General features: G+C 37.9%; 1 protein-coding gene across 1 annotated transcript in view; it reads left to right on the top strand.

Moving 5' to 3' along the window:
- Positions 1-11,385, top strand: part of LOC144957227 (long-chain-fatty-acid--CoA ligase FadD13-like) — a 15,178-nt gene extending 3,793 nt beyond the window's left edge. The window contains exons 4-9 of the mRNA XM_078888299.1: positions 514-1,000; positions 3,819-3,920; positions 6,804-6,850; positions 7,392-7,574; positions 9,962-10,181; positions 11,233-11,385. Of these exons, the coding sequence (XP_078744425.1) occupies positions 514-1,000; positions 3,819-3,920; positions 6,804-6,850; positions 7,392-7,574; positions 9,962-10,181; positions 11,233-11,372 (1,179 nt within the window). The 3' untranslated portion in view covers positions 11,373-11,385. The remainder of the gene's footprint in view (positions 1-513; positions 1,001-3,818; positions 3,921-6,803; positions 6,851-7,391; positions 7,575-9,961; positions 10,182-11,232) is intronic.
- The last annotated feature ends 6,922 nt before the right edge of the window (positions 11,386-18,307 follow it).

The following is an 18,307-nucleotide window of genomic DNA, read 5'->3' as shown; positions in this document are numbered from 1 at the left end:
AGTTAATAATCTAATCAGTTAATAAGTGAAAAAACGGAAGTGCCTTAAGAGGGGCTCGAACCTGGATCACTTCTCAATGCCATAACCATTCGACCACCTCATCTTAATTAATCAATATTTGAAGTTTAACATTTTCTGACCAAAAAAAAGTGTTTTTGTCAGAGCACTGTAAATAATTTGTAAATTTAAAAAAAAAACCCACGTGCTTTCCAGTATCTGTGGTAAAATTGACACTCACAATTACGTCATAACCTTTTGATAGGACGCTGGTCGCAAAGTACATATTTTCCATCAGCTTTAAAAAAAGCCCCAGCCAATCAGTGCTGCTTGGACAGAGAAATCAGAACAAAGTATCGACTCTATCCAAGATAGAAACTTCTTCTTCTTCTTGTTCTTGTTGTTCTTGTTCTTCTTCTTCTTCACCACCACCACCGCCACCAACGTCATCATCATCATCATCAATTTATTTAACCTCACAGACTAAAGCTTTGCTGAATTTGTTGACTTTCACAGACAATAGAAACAGACGGTAGCGATTTTTGGCATACAGCACGAATTAGTCATTGCACCGGAGTAATCTTTTCTGCTAGGCCTAACAACGCTCCAAAGAAAATCTTCTCGAATTATCTCTCGCTGAATCAAACCTCATCGCCACCAAACAAAACTGCCATCCTTGCAGACATTGCCCACGATGTTACCATTCCAAATGCCCCGACCATCAGAAAAGTTATCATCTGCGACCGGAAGTCATCATCAATGACAAAACTTGAAGAGAAACAACAAGAGCATCATCCTCAACGGGAGGTACACGAAAATGAACAGGAACTACGACAACAACAGGCAGACGAAAAAAGCGTTAATCATTTTCCAACTAACCAATCATTTCTTGAAGCTCTCAAACTTCTCAGAGATGAAACCGGATGTTATCAATCCGAATGTGAACCATCCGACCTTGTGGTTTTACTCTGCACTTCCGGGTCAACAGGATTCAACAAGTTGGGTCGAGTTTGAAACGATCAAATCGAGCGGGTTTTCGATCGAGTCCTCTAAAATCGAGTCGGTTTCGGGCGGGTTTCGAGTCAGTGACGTCATCGAGCAGTGATTCGTTTGAAAAAAAAAAAAAAACACGAGTAACTCGTTTGCCACAGGAAACTTCACATACCCCTCCCTCTCTTATGTCTGTGGCTGGCTTGACTGCAGCTGGTTATGATGGGGGCTGCCAGATGGCCAAGTTCAAAATTGGTTACTAAGAAACGCTTTTCTATTATTATTCATTTAAAAAAAAATCTTTTATTTAAAAAAAATGAAAAGATAAGTTTATCCAACTGTAGTCGATTGTTTTGTTAATCAAAACAAATGAGTTTTTCAAGGGAGTCAGAATGCTATTTGAGGTCTATTTGACTACTTGGGCAAGAAGAAATCTGGCTGTCTGGCAGCCTTGATTATGATCGTTCGTCGCATCACACACACATACACACACACACACACACACACACACACACACGCCATCAAACAGTTGTTGATAGTGAAGGGTTGAGACCCCCCCCCCTCCCACCACCATCATCCCGCTGTCACCTTAACATTTCATATTTATGTCGCGCCAAAAGTTGTCGGCCGCCCCCACCTCCCATAATTTGTCACTGGTCGTCATCGCCTCTTGTGTGTGCGGGAAAGGTCGTGCCTTTCATTTCATTATTTGAAAAATAAATGAACAAGGATGGTGTGTTTTTATTAGGTAGGTAGATAATAATAATATTTAGCAGGTTCCACACCCAGACACCCACGGATTGCCCGGACACGATGATAACGATGCCGACGACAATGGATGACAATGATGATGATGATGATGATGATGATTCTCGTGTTTCTGTTTAAAAAATGAAATACTTTAGCAGGTTCCACCCCCACCCCCCACACGGATAGACCGGACCCGAAGATGATGATTGTGGTTTTGCTGGCTGTTACGGCTGTGATGAGGATGATGATAATGATGATGATGATGATGACGATGGCGCAGATGGTGATTATTTGTTCGGTCGCTCAGTGGTACGGTGTCTCTTGTCACAAAATCAAGCCTTGTCAATGGCCGGATGAGTGACAGTGATTGTTAAAAATTGTGATCCAGACGTTAAGTCCGTGTGTCAGGCACTTGACTCAGGTGTGAATGTATTCTTATCTTATAAGCAATGACGGGTATTGTAAAGAGCTTTAATACAAAAAGACTCCAAACAGCGATCGGTACCTACTGTACGAAATGGATGTATGGTCGATATGGCGTGCCGGAGGAATAAATTAAATTAAATATTGTGAAGTTCATTGAGCATGGTAAATCCTTGGAAATGCGCTTTGAACTAATACACCTGCTAGACAACTCCGATTCCAATATAAACGACTGATTAATATTCCCATATATAAACTATAGTTAGCTGAAAATCTTTCTTTGTCGGGACTCCAAAAGTATGGAACGAATTAGACAAAGAAATCAAAGGGTCTTTTAGGAGCACTGATTGATTTTAGATTGATTATTACATTGAAATGTGTTGATATTTATTTTATCCATTATTATTAGGGTGGTGATGGTGGTGGTGGTGATGATGATGATCCCGCTGATATGATGGTGATGATAAATAAATTAAACATAATTCCCTTTATTCATCCCATAGGGGAGATTCGTCTTTCGGGTCTATTCTAAGGGAAGACTGGAATAACCCAAGCGATAGCCGCAGTGCAGCGCCGCAAATTTAGTTAGGGCAAGGTGACTTGCTCAAGACCACTCAGCGGCGGGTGATCGAACTCGGTACCTTTCGGGTGCCAACCAAAGACCGTACCGCTGCCCCTGATGATGATGATGATGATGATGATGATGATGGGAACTAACAAAGAATACACAGGCATCTAAAATTGAAACATTCCATATTCAAAGCTAATGTTTTACTTTAAAAAATTGAGCTTTACAATATCCACTAAATGTGATCAAAGCGCTTTGTAAAGGGGTCCCCGGTCAACAGCAACATTTAATATGAAGGACGGGACATGCCGCCTGTTAGGCGATATTACAATTTTTCAGACAAAGACAACGCTGTTAACGGCCAGGTACTCATTTTACACCTGAGTACGGTGAGAGAATGTGAGTAAAGAGCCTTGTCCAAAGACTCAACTATGCACCGAGCGCGAGGCTTGAACCCAGGACTTTCCGATCCCAAAGCGGGTGTCATACCACTAGACCATTATAATGCACGAGACCCATGGTCGACTAGAGTACTACCTATAGTTACGTCATGACTAGACCACATAGCCGCACTACTGTAGGAGTGTTCATTGATAGAGGGATGCGTGTGTGTCATAGAAATAGCCTTAGTGTGTGTGTGTGTGTGTGTGTGTGTGTGTGTGTGTGTGTGTGTGTGATAGTCAAACTTTAGTAGGTTTAATGAAGTCTTGTCACACACGCGTGATACACCTATACGAATTTCCCTGCCACTGCCACCCAGACACACTAACATCTGACAAGGAGTGAGGGCTGTGGAAGAACCACAGACTACCGTGTGCAAACATTGGCGATTGGTATCGGATGGCAAACTGTGATCGTTTGAATTTGAAATGATTCGAAACACTCGTTACCCCTCCGCTCGCTCGAATCCTGATCGTCTCAAGCTCGTCTCACGTGTCAAGATCGTCTCAAGCTCACAACCCGCCTGATCGTTTTACGATCGAGTGATCGTTTTACTAACTCGCTCTTCCGGCATTGAGATCGAGCACTGACTCGTGGCTTGGCGCTCGGTCGTCGATCGAGTAAAAGCGATCAAATAACCCAACACTGGTGCCGAGGACCCATCAAGAAATTCTGGATGCCGGTCGTTCGATAGGGAAGCAGGGGAGAGATCTTCTACAACTAAATAATCGCCCACTTGGATGGCTGGGAGGTAGTGCTGGGTCGAGTTTGAAACGATCAAATCGAGCGGGTTTTCGATCGAGTCCTCTAAAATCGAGTCGGTTTCGGGCGGGTTTCAAGTCAGTGACGTCATCGAGCAGTGATTCGTTTGAAAAAAAAAAAAACACGAGTAACTCGTTTGCCACAGGAAACTTCACATACCCCTCCCTCTCTTATGTCTGTGGCTGGCTTGACTGCAGCTGGTTATGATGGGGGCTGCCAGATGGCCAAGTTCAAAATTGGTTACTAAGAAACGCTTTTCTATTATTATTCATTTAAAAAAAAAATCTTTTATTTAAAAAAAAATGAAAAGATAAGTTTATCCAACTGTAGTCGATTGTTTTGTTAATCAAAACAAATGAGTTTTTCAAGGGAGTCAGAATGCTTGTGGTGTTTGGCTATTTGGGGTCTATTTGACTACTTGGGAAAGAAGAAATCTGGCTGTCTGGCAGCCTTGATTATGATCGTTCGTCGCATCACACACACACATACACACACACACACACACACACACACACACACACACGCCATCAAACAGTTGTTGATGGTGAAGGGTTGAGACCCCCCCCCCCCCCTTCCCACCACCATCATCCCGCTGTCACCTTAACATTTCATATTTATGTCGCGCCAAAAGTTGTCGGCCGCCCCCACCTCCCATAATTTGTCACTGGTCGTCATCGCCTCTTGTGTGTGTGCGGGAAAGGTCGTGCCTTTCATTTCATTATTTGAAAAATAAATGAACAAGAATGGTGTGTTTTTATTAGGTAGGTAGATAATAATAATATTTAGCAGGTTCCACACCCAGACACACACGGATTGCCCGGACACGATGATAACGATGCCGACGACAATGGATGATGATGATGATGATGATGATGATGATGATGATGATGATGATGATTATCGTGTTTCTGTTTAAAAAATGATAATACTTTAGCAGATTCCAGTTCCACCCCCACCCCCCACACGGATAGACCGGACCCGAAGAAGATATGATTGTGGTTTTGCTGGCTGTTACGGCTGTGATGAGGATGATGATAATGATGATGATGATGATGACGATGGCGCAGATGGTGATTATTTGTTCGGTCGCTCAGTGGTACGGTGTCTCTTGTCACAAAATCAAGCCTTGTCAATGGCCGGATGAGTGACAGTGATTGTTAAAAATTGTGATCCAGACGTTAAGTCCGTGTGTCAGGCACTTGACTCAGGTGTGAATGTATTCTTATCTTATAAGCAATGACGGGTATTGTAAAGAGCTTTAATACAAAAAGACTCCAAACAGCGATCGGTACCTACTGTACGAAATGGATGTATGGTCGATATGGCGTGCCGGAGGAATAAATTAAATTAAATATTGTGAAGTTCATTGAGCATGGTAAATCCTTGGAAATGCGCTTTGAACTAATACACCTGCTAGACAACTCCGATTCCAATATAAACGACTGATTAATATTCCCATATATAAACTATAGTTAGCTGAAAATCTTTGTCGGGACTCCAAAAGTATGGAACGAATTAGACAAAGAAATCAAAGGGTCTTTTAGGAGCACTGATTGATTTTAGATTGATTATTACATTGAAATGTGTTGATATTTATTTTATCCATTATTATTAGGGTGGTGGTGGTGGTGGTGGTGATGATGATGATCCCGCTGATATGATGGTGATGATAAATAAATTAAACATAATTCCCTTTATTCATCCCATAGGGGAGATTCGTCTTTCGGGTCTATTCTAAGGGAAGACTGGAATAACCCAAGCGATAGCCGCAGTGCAGCGCCGCAAATTTAGTTAGGGCAAGGTGACTTGCTCAAGACCACTCAGCGGCGGGTGATCGAACTCGGTACCTTTCGGGTGCCAACCAAAGACCGTACCGCTGCCCCTGATGATGATGATGATGATGATGATGATGATGATGATGATGATGATGATGGGAACTAACAAAGAATACACAGGCATCTAAAATTGAAACATTCCATATTCAAAGCTAATGTTTTACTTTAAAAAATTGAGCTTTACAATATCCACTAAATGTGATCAAAGCGCTTTGTAAAGGGGTCCCCGGTCAACAGCAACATTTAATATGAAGGACGGGACATGCCGCCTGTTAGGCGATATTACAATTTTTCAGACAAAGACAACGCTGTTAACGGCCAGGTACTCATTTTACACCTGAGTACGGTGAGAGAATGTGAGTAAAGAGCCTTGTCCAAAGACTCAACTATGCACCGAGCGCGAGGCTTGAACCCAGGACTTTCCGATCCCAAAGCGGGTGTCATACCACTAGACCATTATAATGCACGAGACCCATGGTCGACTAGAGTACTACCTATAGTTACGTCATGACTAGACCACATAGCCGCACTACTGTAGGAGTGTTCATTGATAGAGGGATGCGTGTGTGTCATAGAAATAGCCTTAGTGTGTGCGTGTGTGTGTGTGTGTGTGTGTGATAGTCAAACTTTAGTAGGTTTAATGAAGTCTTGTCACACACGCGTGATACACCTATACGAATTTCCCTGCCACTGCCACCCAGACACACTAACATCTGACAAGGAGTGAGGGCTGTGGAAGAACCACAGACTACCGTGTGCAAACATTGGCGATTGGTATCGGATGGCAAACTGTGATCGTTTGAATTTGAAATGATTCGAAACACTCGTTACCCCTCCGCTCGCTCGAATCCTGATCGTCTCAAGCTCGTCTCACGTGTCAAGATCGTCTCAAGCTCACAACCCGCCTGATCGTTTTACGATCGAGTGATCGTTTTACTAACTCGCTCTTCCGGCATTGAGATCGAGCACTGACTCGTGGCTTGGCGCTCGGTCGTCGATCGAGTAAAAGCGATCAAATAACCCAACACTACTGGGAGGTTTCCCTTCAGACTTCATTGCCTGTGGGTCGTGTCGAGTCTTACAGGTAAAAGAAATTTTTTTTAAAATGATGGTATTCATAATGAAGAAAAAGAAGAAGAAGAAGAAGAAGAAGAAGAAGAAGAAGAAGAAGAAGAAGAAGAAGAAGAAGAAGAAGAAGAAGAAGAAGAAGAAGATGATGATGATGATGATGATGATGATGTTGATGATGATGATGATTACTGCAAGAGCACATTTACACAATCCCTACGTAATAGAATATTGAGAAACAAACGGGGGATTACACTGTAACTCATAATATAATAATCATAAGCATCAAAGTGAAAAGTTTGGGATATTTTAAAAATTATAACTTTGAGTATATTTAGAATTTGAGGGAGGGATTTAAAAATAATCAAAGGCTTATTATATTTTCCATATAATTTCAATTTTCTTCATCGAGAATAGCAGAATGGTGGAAATGTAATGCTATATAAATCATATTATGTGAATATTTTACTTGTTTAGGTCTGTGATTTGATGACGCATGGTTGACCAGTCAGTGAACTTAATAACCTTTTATCTTTTATTGACCTTTGACCTTATAGGACGCTTTCAACAATCAGACAATCGAAACGCCCAAACAGATATGGGACTTAGTCTCCACGACCCAGTGTCAAGGCGTTGCTTTGATGCCAAACGATGTTATTCGCCTCGTAGATGAGTATGAGCGAAATCCACCGGAGCACAAGGTGATGTACATAGCCACCGGTGGAGAAACCGTCCGGCAGGTTTGTAACTTAAGATTAATATCATGAATTAGGGGAGGCCTTCCGAAAGCTCCTACATCCCCAGTATTCTTGTTCTAGTAGGGGGTTTGGGAGGGGGGGGGGGGGGGTTTATAATGTTCTAGTAGGGGGTTTGGGAAGGGGGAAACTTTTTTTTAAATATAATGTTCTAGTAGTTTCCCCCCTCCCAAACATCCCACTAAAACATTATAAAAACAAGAATATTGGGGATGTAGGAGCTTTCGGAAGGTCTCCCGACATTAAAGTTTCATTTTCGACTTGGCTGACGAGTCGGTTTTTTTTTTTTGTGTGTGTTTTTTAAAAAGGGTTTTACGACGCTTGACACACATAATTTGTGCGGCTATATGGTCTAGTGGTATGACACTCGCTTTCGGATCGGAAGGTCCAGGGTTCGAGCCTCGCGCTCGGCGCATAGTTGAGTCCTTGGAGAAGGCTCTTTACTCACATTCTCTCACCGTACTCAGGTGTAAAATGAGTACCGTTAACAGCGTTGTCTGGGTCCGAAAAATTATAATGTCGCGTAGCAGGCGCCATGTCCCTTCCTACATGTTAAATGTTGCTGTTGACCAGGGACCCTTGTAAAGCGCTTTGAGCACATTTAGTGGATATTGCGCTATAGAAAGCTCAATTATTAAAGCTCAATAATAATTTAGGTCATTTCAGCACTAGTGAAATGGAAAAATACGGGTTAAACAAAAATTATAGATTCACAATCGAAAGTACACGAGAAAAGACAGAGGGGAATGGCTCAAATCGGGAACACACACACACACACACACACACACACACACACACACACACACACACACACATATATATATATATATATATTATATATATATATATATATATATATATATATATATATATAATATGAATGGATTCAATCACCTATATGGCCGAAACATACAGAAACATGTGTTTCGGCCATATAAGTGAGTGAATCCATTCCTATTTTATATTAGCTCTAACCAACATTATCGAGCACTCTCGTACCTACAAGTACCCACCAACACTCATATATATATATATATATATATATATATATATATATATATATATATATATATATATATATATATATATATATATATATATATATATATATATATATATTTATTTATTATCTGGGCCGGAACAATCAGATTCACAATTTAGAGTCTCGGTTATTCGGGGTCGGTTGTTAGATGAGCAACCAGCGGGATCATAACTATGTGGTAAGATTAGGTAGATGTGATATTATAGCTGGTTATTAATGTTAGCGGCGTCATAAACGTGGTTAATAGGTTGCGACGTGGCTTTGATCTCAGTAGTTTCGAGTGCGTCTGGAAAAGATTATTTTCTTAGTTTTCTGTAATGTATGCAGTGAGATAACAGATGTAACACAGAAATAAAACGAAGAATTGCAATAGCTGAAGATAGTTTTAATGAAATGAGTCTAATTTTTAAAAACCACAATATCTCAAGACAACAAAACATAGGGTTTTGAAGGCCTATGTATGGTCAGTATTATTATATGGCAGCGAAAGCTGGACAATTACAGAAGACATAAGAAAGAAACTGGAGGCAGCAGAAATGTGGTTTCTCAGAAGGATGTTAAGAATTTCATGGACAGAGAAGAAAACTAATGAAGAAGTATTATAGCAAGCGGAAACTAAAAGGTTATTAATTCGTGCAATAAGAAAAAGACAAATGCAATTTTTAGGGGACCTAAATCGAACATCTTGCTTTCACAGAAAGATAGAGGGTAAAAGAGTAAAGGTAGACCAAGAAAAACATATTTGAATAGTTTGAACAGCTGGGTGGCAAAGAAAGAGAAGAGTAATATTAGTTTTCTGAGGTTATCTGATCAGAGAGATGAATGGCGTACCATGATCATCGATGTCTGGCACAAACTTGGTATTTGAAGAAGAATGCAGTGAGATAACATTATGCTGTTGGGACCGTGAGAAAAAGTCTGAGTGTGGTTTGAATCACGACATCTGGCAAGGGGCAGGGCAGAAAACAAGGGATCCCACTACAAGACCAAGACAGGAAGCAACTTAGAAACCATTTATGGAAGGATATAATAAGACACAGCAAGTGACCTTCTGCCCACCATGGGAGGTCAAACCCAGGAATGACGAGTCTCAAATGGGCTCAAATTGACAAATTATTAGGCAGCGTGTTATGCAAGAATCTAAAATGGTGAGTATGAATAAAATGCCTGACAAAACAAAAATAAAAATCCGTTTAAAATCGACTGGGATGGTGTTGTCTTTGTTTTTTGGTATGATGTTTTAAATGAATAAAAGCAACTATCCACACCCCCCCCCCCCCCCAGAAAACTACGAAAATAAAATAAGTTTTCCCCTAAATTCTGTTTTCAGGACCTGTACAAGGCGGTAGGGCTGTTGTGTCATTTCCTGGTTGTGTCCTATGGGTGTTCTGAAGGTGGACTTTTTACAGTCGGTGTCATCAAAGAACCAAACTGTGATTTCGGGGATTTCTTCAGTGGAACTATTTACAGGAATGACATTCACATCAAAGTGGTGGGCGAGGATGGGAACGCTCTGGATCCAGGAGAAGATGGGGAGATTTATGTAAAATGTGAGTTGTCGAAAATTAGTTTTACTGGATTGATGGGTGGACGATTCAAACCGTTGTAAAATTAATAATTATTCTTCCAAAATCAAGAAGACTTACGTGGCCATTGAACATTCCCAAAGCTAAAAAAAAATTAATAGGATATGGTATTATTACTTCGCTTGTCCAAGGTTTAAGACTTTTTGCCGACATGAGGGTAATTTAAATCAATCGATATTTGAAGGACAAATTTTCTGATCAAATTTTTAAATACGTGCCTTTACTCTCATACGTGCGGCAGTTAACTGGTTAAAAGGCGTCCACAAAGTATGGACACATCGGGAATGTAGCTGTTTGAAACAGGAATGTTAGGACAAAGTTTCACTCACTGGATTTGAATTTGAAGAAGAGGTTATAATATTATGTCAGAAAAGTGAGTGGAGCAGGCACTTATGTTGATAATAACAGAAAATAAAAAGAGTAGAAAAGTGCCAGAAGATAATAGAAAATAAAAATTTTATTCGCGGCGATGGGGGCTCGAACCCACGACCTAACTGATACAACAACAAAAATTTAAACTGAACACGTTTAATATTTTAGACTTCAAAATCTATTTTTAGCATCTAAACCACTCTGACATAATCCTGTTTTGAGGCGGTAGATCACATTTTGTTCACCTGTCCATCCATCCATCCCGACATAATCCTGTTTTGAGGCGGTAGATCACATTTTGTTCACCTGTCCATCCATCCATCCCGACATAATCCTGTTTTGGTAGGTCACATTTTGTTCACCTCGTCCATCCCCGACATAATACCAGATTAATCAACGTGAAGAGTCCTTAAAAAGCTCTTTCAATACATTTTCCCACTGCACTCGGTAACAGTAACAACACAGCGTGGTCTTTGTCTATCCCATATAAAAATCAAATTGTGATAGCATGTTCCAAGCGCCATACCAAGTGTTGCTGTTGGAGGTTTAGGACACTTTGTATAACGCTTTGAGTATATTTAGTGGGTATTCGACATTTAAAAAAGGCTCAAGTTTATTTTGTAAAATACATTATTCTCCTCAGGCGATCAGATCATCAAGGAGTATTATAATGTGGAAGCTTCGAGTTCAAACCTTCAACCCAGACTACTCACCGACGACGGCTGGTTTAGAACCGGAGATCGTGGAAAGCTCCTTTCTGATGGACGGCTGTATTGCTATTGACGCCAGGGTGACGTCACTTCTATAAATGGGGTCATCATTTACCTCTCATGGCTGGAAACCATCTTGAACAAATGCCCGCGTGTTCAGAATTCTAGCGTCATTGCTATCGCAGATATGGACAGCAAAGATGGCGGCGTGTTGTTTTGTGGATTTGTCGAGCCAAAACCGGACTCGAATCTGACGGAAGATGAGGTGAAAGAATTCTTTGCCGAGCAGATAGTGGACACCGAGTATAAGGATAAGCTTAGTCTTGCTCATGTTTTCACTGTGGATACAATCCCTGTAATTCCGACGGGGAAAGTCAACAAGAGAGCTTTAAAAGATATTGCCAAGGAAAGACTAAAATAAATTATGACTGGTAAAAGTAACATCCGCCACCGAATCTTATTTCCCCATTATAAATCAAGTTCACTTTTATTACCCACTACAAAATACAATAAAAACAAAAACAAAACAAAAACAACGACAACATAAACACACACAAACAGTCCAATTTATAAACAGACATATTATATTATCCTCACCTCATTTGGTTATTTCCTCCTCTTTAACGTTGTTTCATCAATTCATTGGTATTTTGATGGCGTCTCGAGGGAGGTATTCTACTATATATATATATATATATATATATATATATATATATATATATATATATATATATAATATATATATATATATAAATTATAAAAACAAAAACCATGAAATAATAGTGCTCAACTTTAGTATAAAAGGGGCTATTTATAAACATTTGAAAGATAATTAAGATAGTTTGACTTCTACAACGTTGTTGTCGAGCGTTGCTGTCATCCTGATGAGAGCAACGCTCGACAACAACGTTGTAGAAGTCAAACTATCTTAATTATCTTTCAAATGTTTATATATATATATATATATATATATATATATATATATATATATATATATATATATATATATATATATATATATATATATATATATATATATATATATAATAGCATTCCTCTCGGCCACTACTATACAGAATACCACCCTGAAGACTCCCATCAAAATACCAACGAATGGATGAAATGACATTGTTTAAAATTTTGCTCAATAAAAGGTTATATTTGGAGTTGGACTTAAGTTTTGTCTAGAAAATACTCAATTGGCTTTGGGTTTGATATTGCATGCATCACAACAGTACGGCTATTGACGTTAAATTAAATCTTTACAATTAAAAGCACAAGAGAAAAAGTAAGACAAAGGAGAACAGTTCAAATAGGAAACGATGAAGATTCCAAGAGCACACGACTTTCACGGTAATTAGTTTAAGATCACCCAAAAGCCTCGTCCAGACACAAGCACAGGAACCTACTAAAAGTAAAAGGAATACACTCAAATGTTTCCATGGTATGTTCAAAACAAACAAACAACAAAAAAAAAATATTAGTACAAACCGAGAGATGATCTACGGGATATAATATCTCCCACCAAAATACTATAAATTTGACTATTTCCTCTCGGTCAAGGACTCTGTTGGCAAGGGCCAGGACAAAACCAAGTAATCTCATTCCAAGGCAAAGAAAGAAAGCAACTCAGGAAACATAAATTGTGATAGAAGTGATCTACTGCCTACCACGAGAGGTCAAAAGACCCACCCAATAAATCAAACTTTATTTGTTTTGTTTGTTTTGTTTTTTAAGGGTTTTACGGCGCTTGCAACACATTTAGGTTATATCAGCGCCAGTAAAAAGGAAGAAAATGGGATAGTAAAAAGCTCTAGAATTACAATTAAAGCACCCAAGAGAAAGTAAGACAAAGGGGAATTGAGAACAAATAGGGATCAGATGTAGATTCCAAGAGCATACCACCAATGTACTTAGTTTGAAATCACCTACAAGTCTCATCCAGACACAAGCACAAAATCCAACAAAGAGGAACACACTCAAATGCTTACATTATACATTCAAAGTAAAAATAATAATACATAACAGAGAGATGATTTACAAGGAAAAAAATATCATCTCCCAAAACAATAACTGCATTTGACTGTTTCCCTCCCAGCTAGGATTCCGGCCAGTGCCAGGACAAAACCAAGTAATCTCATTCCGAGACAAAGACAGAACGCATGTTGGATAACAGATATAAGGGGATAGAAGACACAGTATGTACCTCCCTGCCCACTATGGGAGGTCAGGATCCCCACCCAGAAACTTTATTTACACCCAAAACATTATACTAAAAGACAAAATCTTTTGAATCTTCCTTTGATGTCCACCGTCACTCATGCATATTTTAACATGAACGATAACATTAGGTTGAACATTCAGCAATGATCTAGAAGCTCTGTAAATAAATATGTGACCCATCGTCTCAAAACGGTATTATGTCGGAACGAACCATATGCCTAGAAGTCGAATTAAATGTTAAACTGGTCAAAAATATAAATTGCTGGCATTACCACCCTAAACATGGTATCCATTCTCCTCAATAAAACATACAAACTCAACACAAGTCTTGATATTTCTGGCTATAAATTCAATTTTCAACATCCTAACCAACCAGACTTAATACCGTTTTGAGGCGAAGGGTCACATATAAAGTGGGTGCAGATGTAACTTCTTGTGGTAAATTGTTCCAAACTGTGATGGTTCTGGGGTAAAATGGGAATTTTCTGGTCTTTGGTGGATGTCAGGGGAATGAAACTGTCCATATGGGAAATCCAAGGTCTTCCTGTCGGTGTTTGGAGGTCAGGATTTGAAGTAGCCACCAGGTTGTTCTTCATCTTATACATCATGGTCATTCGAGCTGCTTTCCTCCTAGTTTGGAGTGACTTCCATTCTAGTTGATCAATCATGCTGCTCACACTTGATGTTTTCTCGTAATTTCTCGTAACAAAACGAGCAGCTCGTCTCTGTGCTGCCTCAAGTTTATCAACAAGGTGTTTTGTGTGTGGATCCCAAATAGCGCATACGTATTCAATTTGTGGTTGAACTATTGACTTGCAAGCTAATGATTTTAGGCTTGTTGATTTATTCTTTGTTTTCGTTTTAAAGGGTTTTACGGCGCTTGTAACACATTAGAGTCATAACAGCGCCAGTAACAAGGACGAAAATGAGACAGTAAAACGTTCTAGAATTACAATTAAAGCACCCAAGAAAAGGTAAGACTAAGGGGAATTGGTTCAAATAGGAAACATATGTAGATTCCAAGGACACACAATCAAAGTACTTAGTTTGGGATCACCTAAATGTCACATCCTGACGTTACGCACAGGTCCCCACTGAAAGGAACACACTCAAATGTTTACAAATCATATATGACAAGTAAACAAAACATAATACAGTGCATAACAGAGAGATGCTTTACAAGGAAAAAAAAGATCATCACCCAAAACTAACTATACATTTGACTGTTTCCCTCCCAGCCAGGGCCATGTCAAAACCAAGTAATATCTCATTTCAAGACAAAGAGAGAAAGAAAGTTGGAAAACAGATATAGGGGGATAGAAGACACAGTAAGTACCTCCCTGCCCACTAAGGGAGGTCGGGAACCCCACCCAGTTGATTTAATCTTTAATAAATTTCTTCGAAGGAAGTCCAGGGTCCTATTTGCTTTTGTTGTGATGTTGATGTGCTCGTCCCATTTGATGTCTGATTTTATTGTTATTCCTAAATATTTGTCTGGTGTTATGTGCTCTAATGTGCAGTTGTGTAGCTTGTAATAACGTGTAACTGGAGATTTCTTTCTAGAGATGGAAATGACATTGCATTACTCTGGATGAAACTCCATGCGGTACCTCTGTTCCCAAACTGCCAGTTTCTCCAGATCGTGTTGCAAATATACTCCATCTTCTTGTGATTTTATTATCAAGTATGCAATTGTTTCATCTGCAAAAAGGCGGACTTTTGATTCAAGAGCATCGGCCAAGTCGTTAGTATATTATATAAAAAAAGAAACGAGTAGGACCGAGGACTGAGCCCTGAGGAACACCAGATTCAACTGGGACATTATTGTCATTATTTCAGGAAAATACGGATGATGGGAAGCACTGACCACACACACACACACACGCACACACACGCACACACACACACACACACACACACACACACACATAAACATAAAGAAGGAAAAAAAAAGGAAAGGAAAAGAAGAAAAAAGTAAACGCCAACACCAACGGATCAGTAGGCTAGAACAATGCCATTCTTTATCATAAAAATCAAATAATTTTATCTTGACATGTTAAAACTTGTCAATTTCAATCATGAAAAAAATGAATGTCATGGTACGGAATGGGGTGGGGATTTAAAGAAGCATGAACCATGGGACACGATAAATCATTTTATCAAACCAAAAAAAACAAAAACAAAAAAACCCCAAAAAAAACAAAAAAAAAGAAAAGGGGAAATGAATGAAAAATTTAATAGATAAATAAGTACATAAATAAATGCATTATAAATGATCATTTAATTAAAATAAATAAATTAATGAACAAATAACTAAATAAATGACGAAATGCATAGATAATTAAATTGATAAATATAATAAATAAATATATAAATAAATAAATAAATAAATATATAAATAAATAAATAAATAAATAAATAAATAAATAAATAAGTATCCAGTAAGTGAAAAAAATCGTTTTAAATAGTGAGAAGACAAAATTGGGGGAAAATGCATTGATTATATTGATAAAAAACCCAAACAATTAAACATTTCAACTACTAAAATATGCGTAAACCATTTAAAACAATCTTTCGTGGATCCTATAAAATTGTAATACATTTTAAAATTTGTTTTCTGACAAACTGTGATGTAAAACATACAACATTAAAAATAAAGGATAAAACAGAAACAATAGTAATGATGATGATGATGGTGATGATGGTGATAATGATGAAGATAAAAATAATAATAATAATAATAAAATAATAATAATAATAATAATATAATAATAATAATAATAATAATAATAATAATAATAATAATAATAATAATAATAAAAATATTGTTTTTGTTTGTTTTTAAGGGTTTTACGACGCTTGCGTGACATGATGATGATGATGATGATGATGATGATGATGACGATGACGATGATAATAACACTAAGAATAAAAATAATATATTAACACTGATGATTTTGAGTATGACAATGATGATGATGATGATGATGATGATTATGGTGATGATAATATAATAATTGAGATAGTACTAGTACACAAAACACAATGACAGCAAATCAAATTAAGAATTAAAAATCTACAATACTCTTGGGCCAATAGTGCCCAAGGATAAAATTAAACAAAGAGGACAAGCGAGAAATAAAACAGCATAATAGTAATATGTTAAAATTCTTTTAATGTCCATCACTGAATCATAAAGCTAAAAGCAGGATTGCAAAATTCAATAAAATAGAACAAATCATTCATTGCACATGATTCAAAAGGAAGAAACAAACAAACAAAAAAATCCAAAAAGCAATAAAGAAACAAAACAGACAAACAAACAAGAAATACAAAGATAAAAAAATAAAACAAATAAAAAGTTGCAAAACAAAAGTGAAAAAAAAAACCCAACAAACCAATCAACAAAAAGCTACACAACCTAAGCTGTATTTTAAGAATGTGTCAAAAAATTACACGACATAATAAATTTATAATTATTTATAAAGTAGAGGACAGGTGATTGCAGATGTGTTAAAAGCAACACTATAAGTGTGTTCCAGCGGTTAAAATCAAAAGCATACATTTCTACAGATGGCACTCAGGTAGAGGTGGGATATGGCCAAGATTAATTGAAAAGCGGTTTTCCAAATCTTGAAATATCAATTTTTTTTCCACTAAAACATAAACTTTATCTTAGGTATCAACTTACAGGTGAGTTGTCTTCAATTCATACCAAAATCGAGGTTTAACGCTCTCCTTACCAGCTATTTTCAAAATTTTACCCCAAAACTTCATATTAACCCAACACAAAAAAATAGATTTTTCAAACAGAGTAGTAACGAGTTGTATATTCTATATTTGGTCAGAAAAACGAGCTCTGCAACACAATGTCAAGTTTTTATGGCTGTAACTATAACAAAATGAAATCTGAATATGAAAATTATTGACTGAATCGTAACGAATGTGACGATTTTCCTATCGGTGGTAAGGCGAGGTTTAATCACAATAAAATAATGAGCCTAAAGAGAGATTCTCATGGAAATAATCTTCAATATCTCAAAAATGGGGGAAAAAAACAGAAGTATCCAGTTTGGAAAATCATTTTCCACTTACGTGAATTCACTCATTTGAGTTAAGTTAATAAATGCTCTTGTGACTAGATTTTATATCATTTTTAGTACTGGGCACCCATTTTTTTAAATACTGACAAGAAATACACATATAAAATCAGTATAAACAACACATTTTGGTGAGATCACCATTGCCCGGATTCAGACTTTTCCCTCAACATTAGAGTTTAAAACATAATAGAGGAATTGCCCTGATTATTTTCATCATTTGGTACCTAATTGTTTTGTTTTTTAAGGGTTTTACGGCGCTTGCAACACATTTAGGTCATATCAGTATCAGCGCCAGTATAAAGGAAGAAAATTGGATAGTGAAAAGATTCTAGATGTACAATAAAAAGGACTTGAGAAAAAAAAGTAAGACAGAGGGGAGTGGTTCAAATAGGGAACATATGTAGATTCCAAGAGCACACTGGCAGTGTACTTAGTTTGATATCACCTAAATGTCTCACCCATACACCAGCACATGATCCCACTAAGAGGAATATACTCAAATGCTTACACTATACATTCAAAATGACAAACAATACGAAACAGCGATGATTTACAAGGAAAACAATATCATCTCCCAAAAACTAACTATACATTAATTTGACTGTTTCCCTCCCAGCACAGGGTATCCGGCCAGGGTCAGGACAAAAACAAGTAATCTCATTCCAAGACAAAGACAGAAATC

Source organism: Berghia stephanieae, chromosome 11, assembly GCF_034508935.2.
Source record: "Berghia stephanieae isolate SIO BIC M18660-M18661 chromosome 11, UCSD_Bste_1.3, whole genome shotgun sequence".
Classification (NCBI taxonomy): domain Eukaryota; kingdom Metazoa; phylum Mollusca; class Gastropoda; order Nudibranchia; family Aeolidiidae; genus Berghia; species Berghia stephanieae.
Note: the sequence above shows the minus strand (reverse complement) of the source record. Positions and strands in the feature narration are given on the sequence as shown.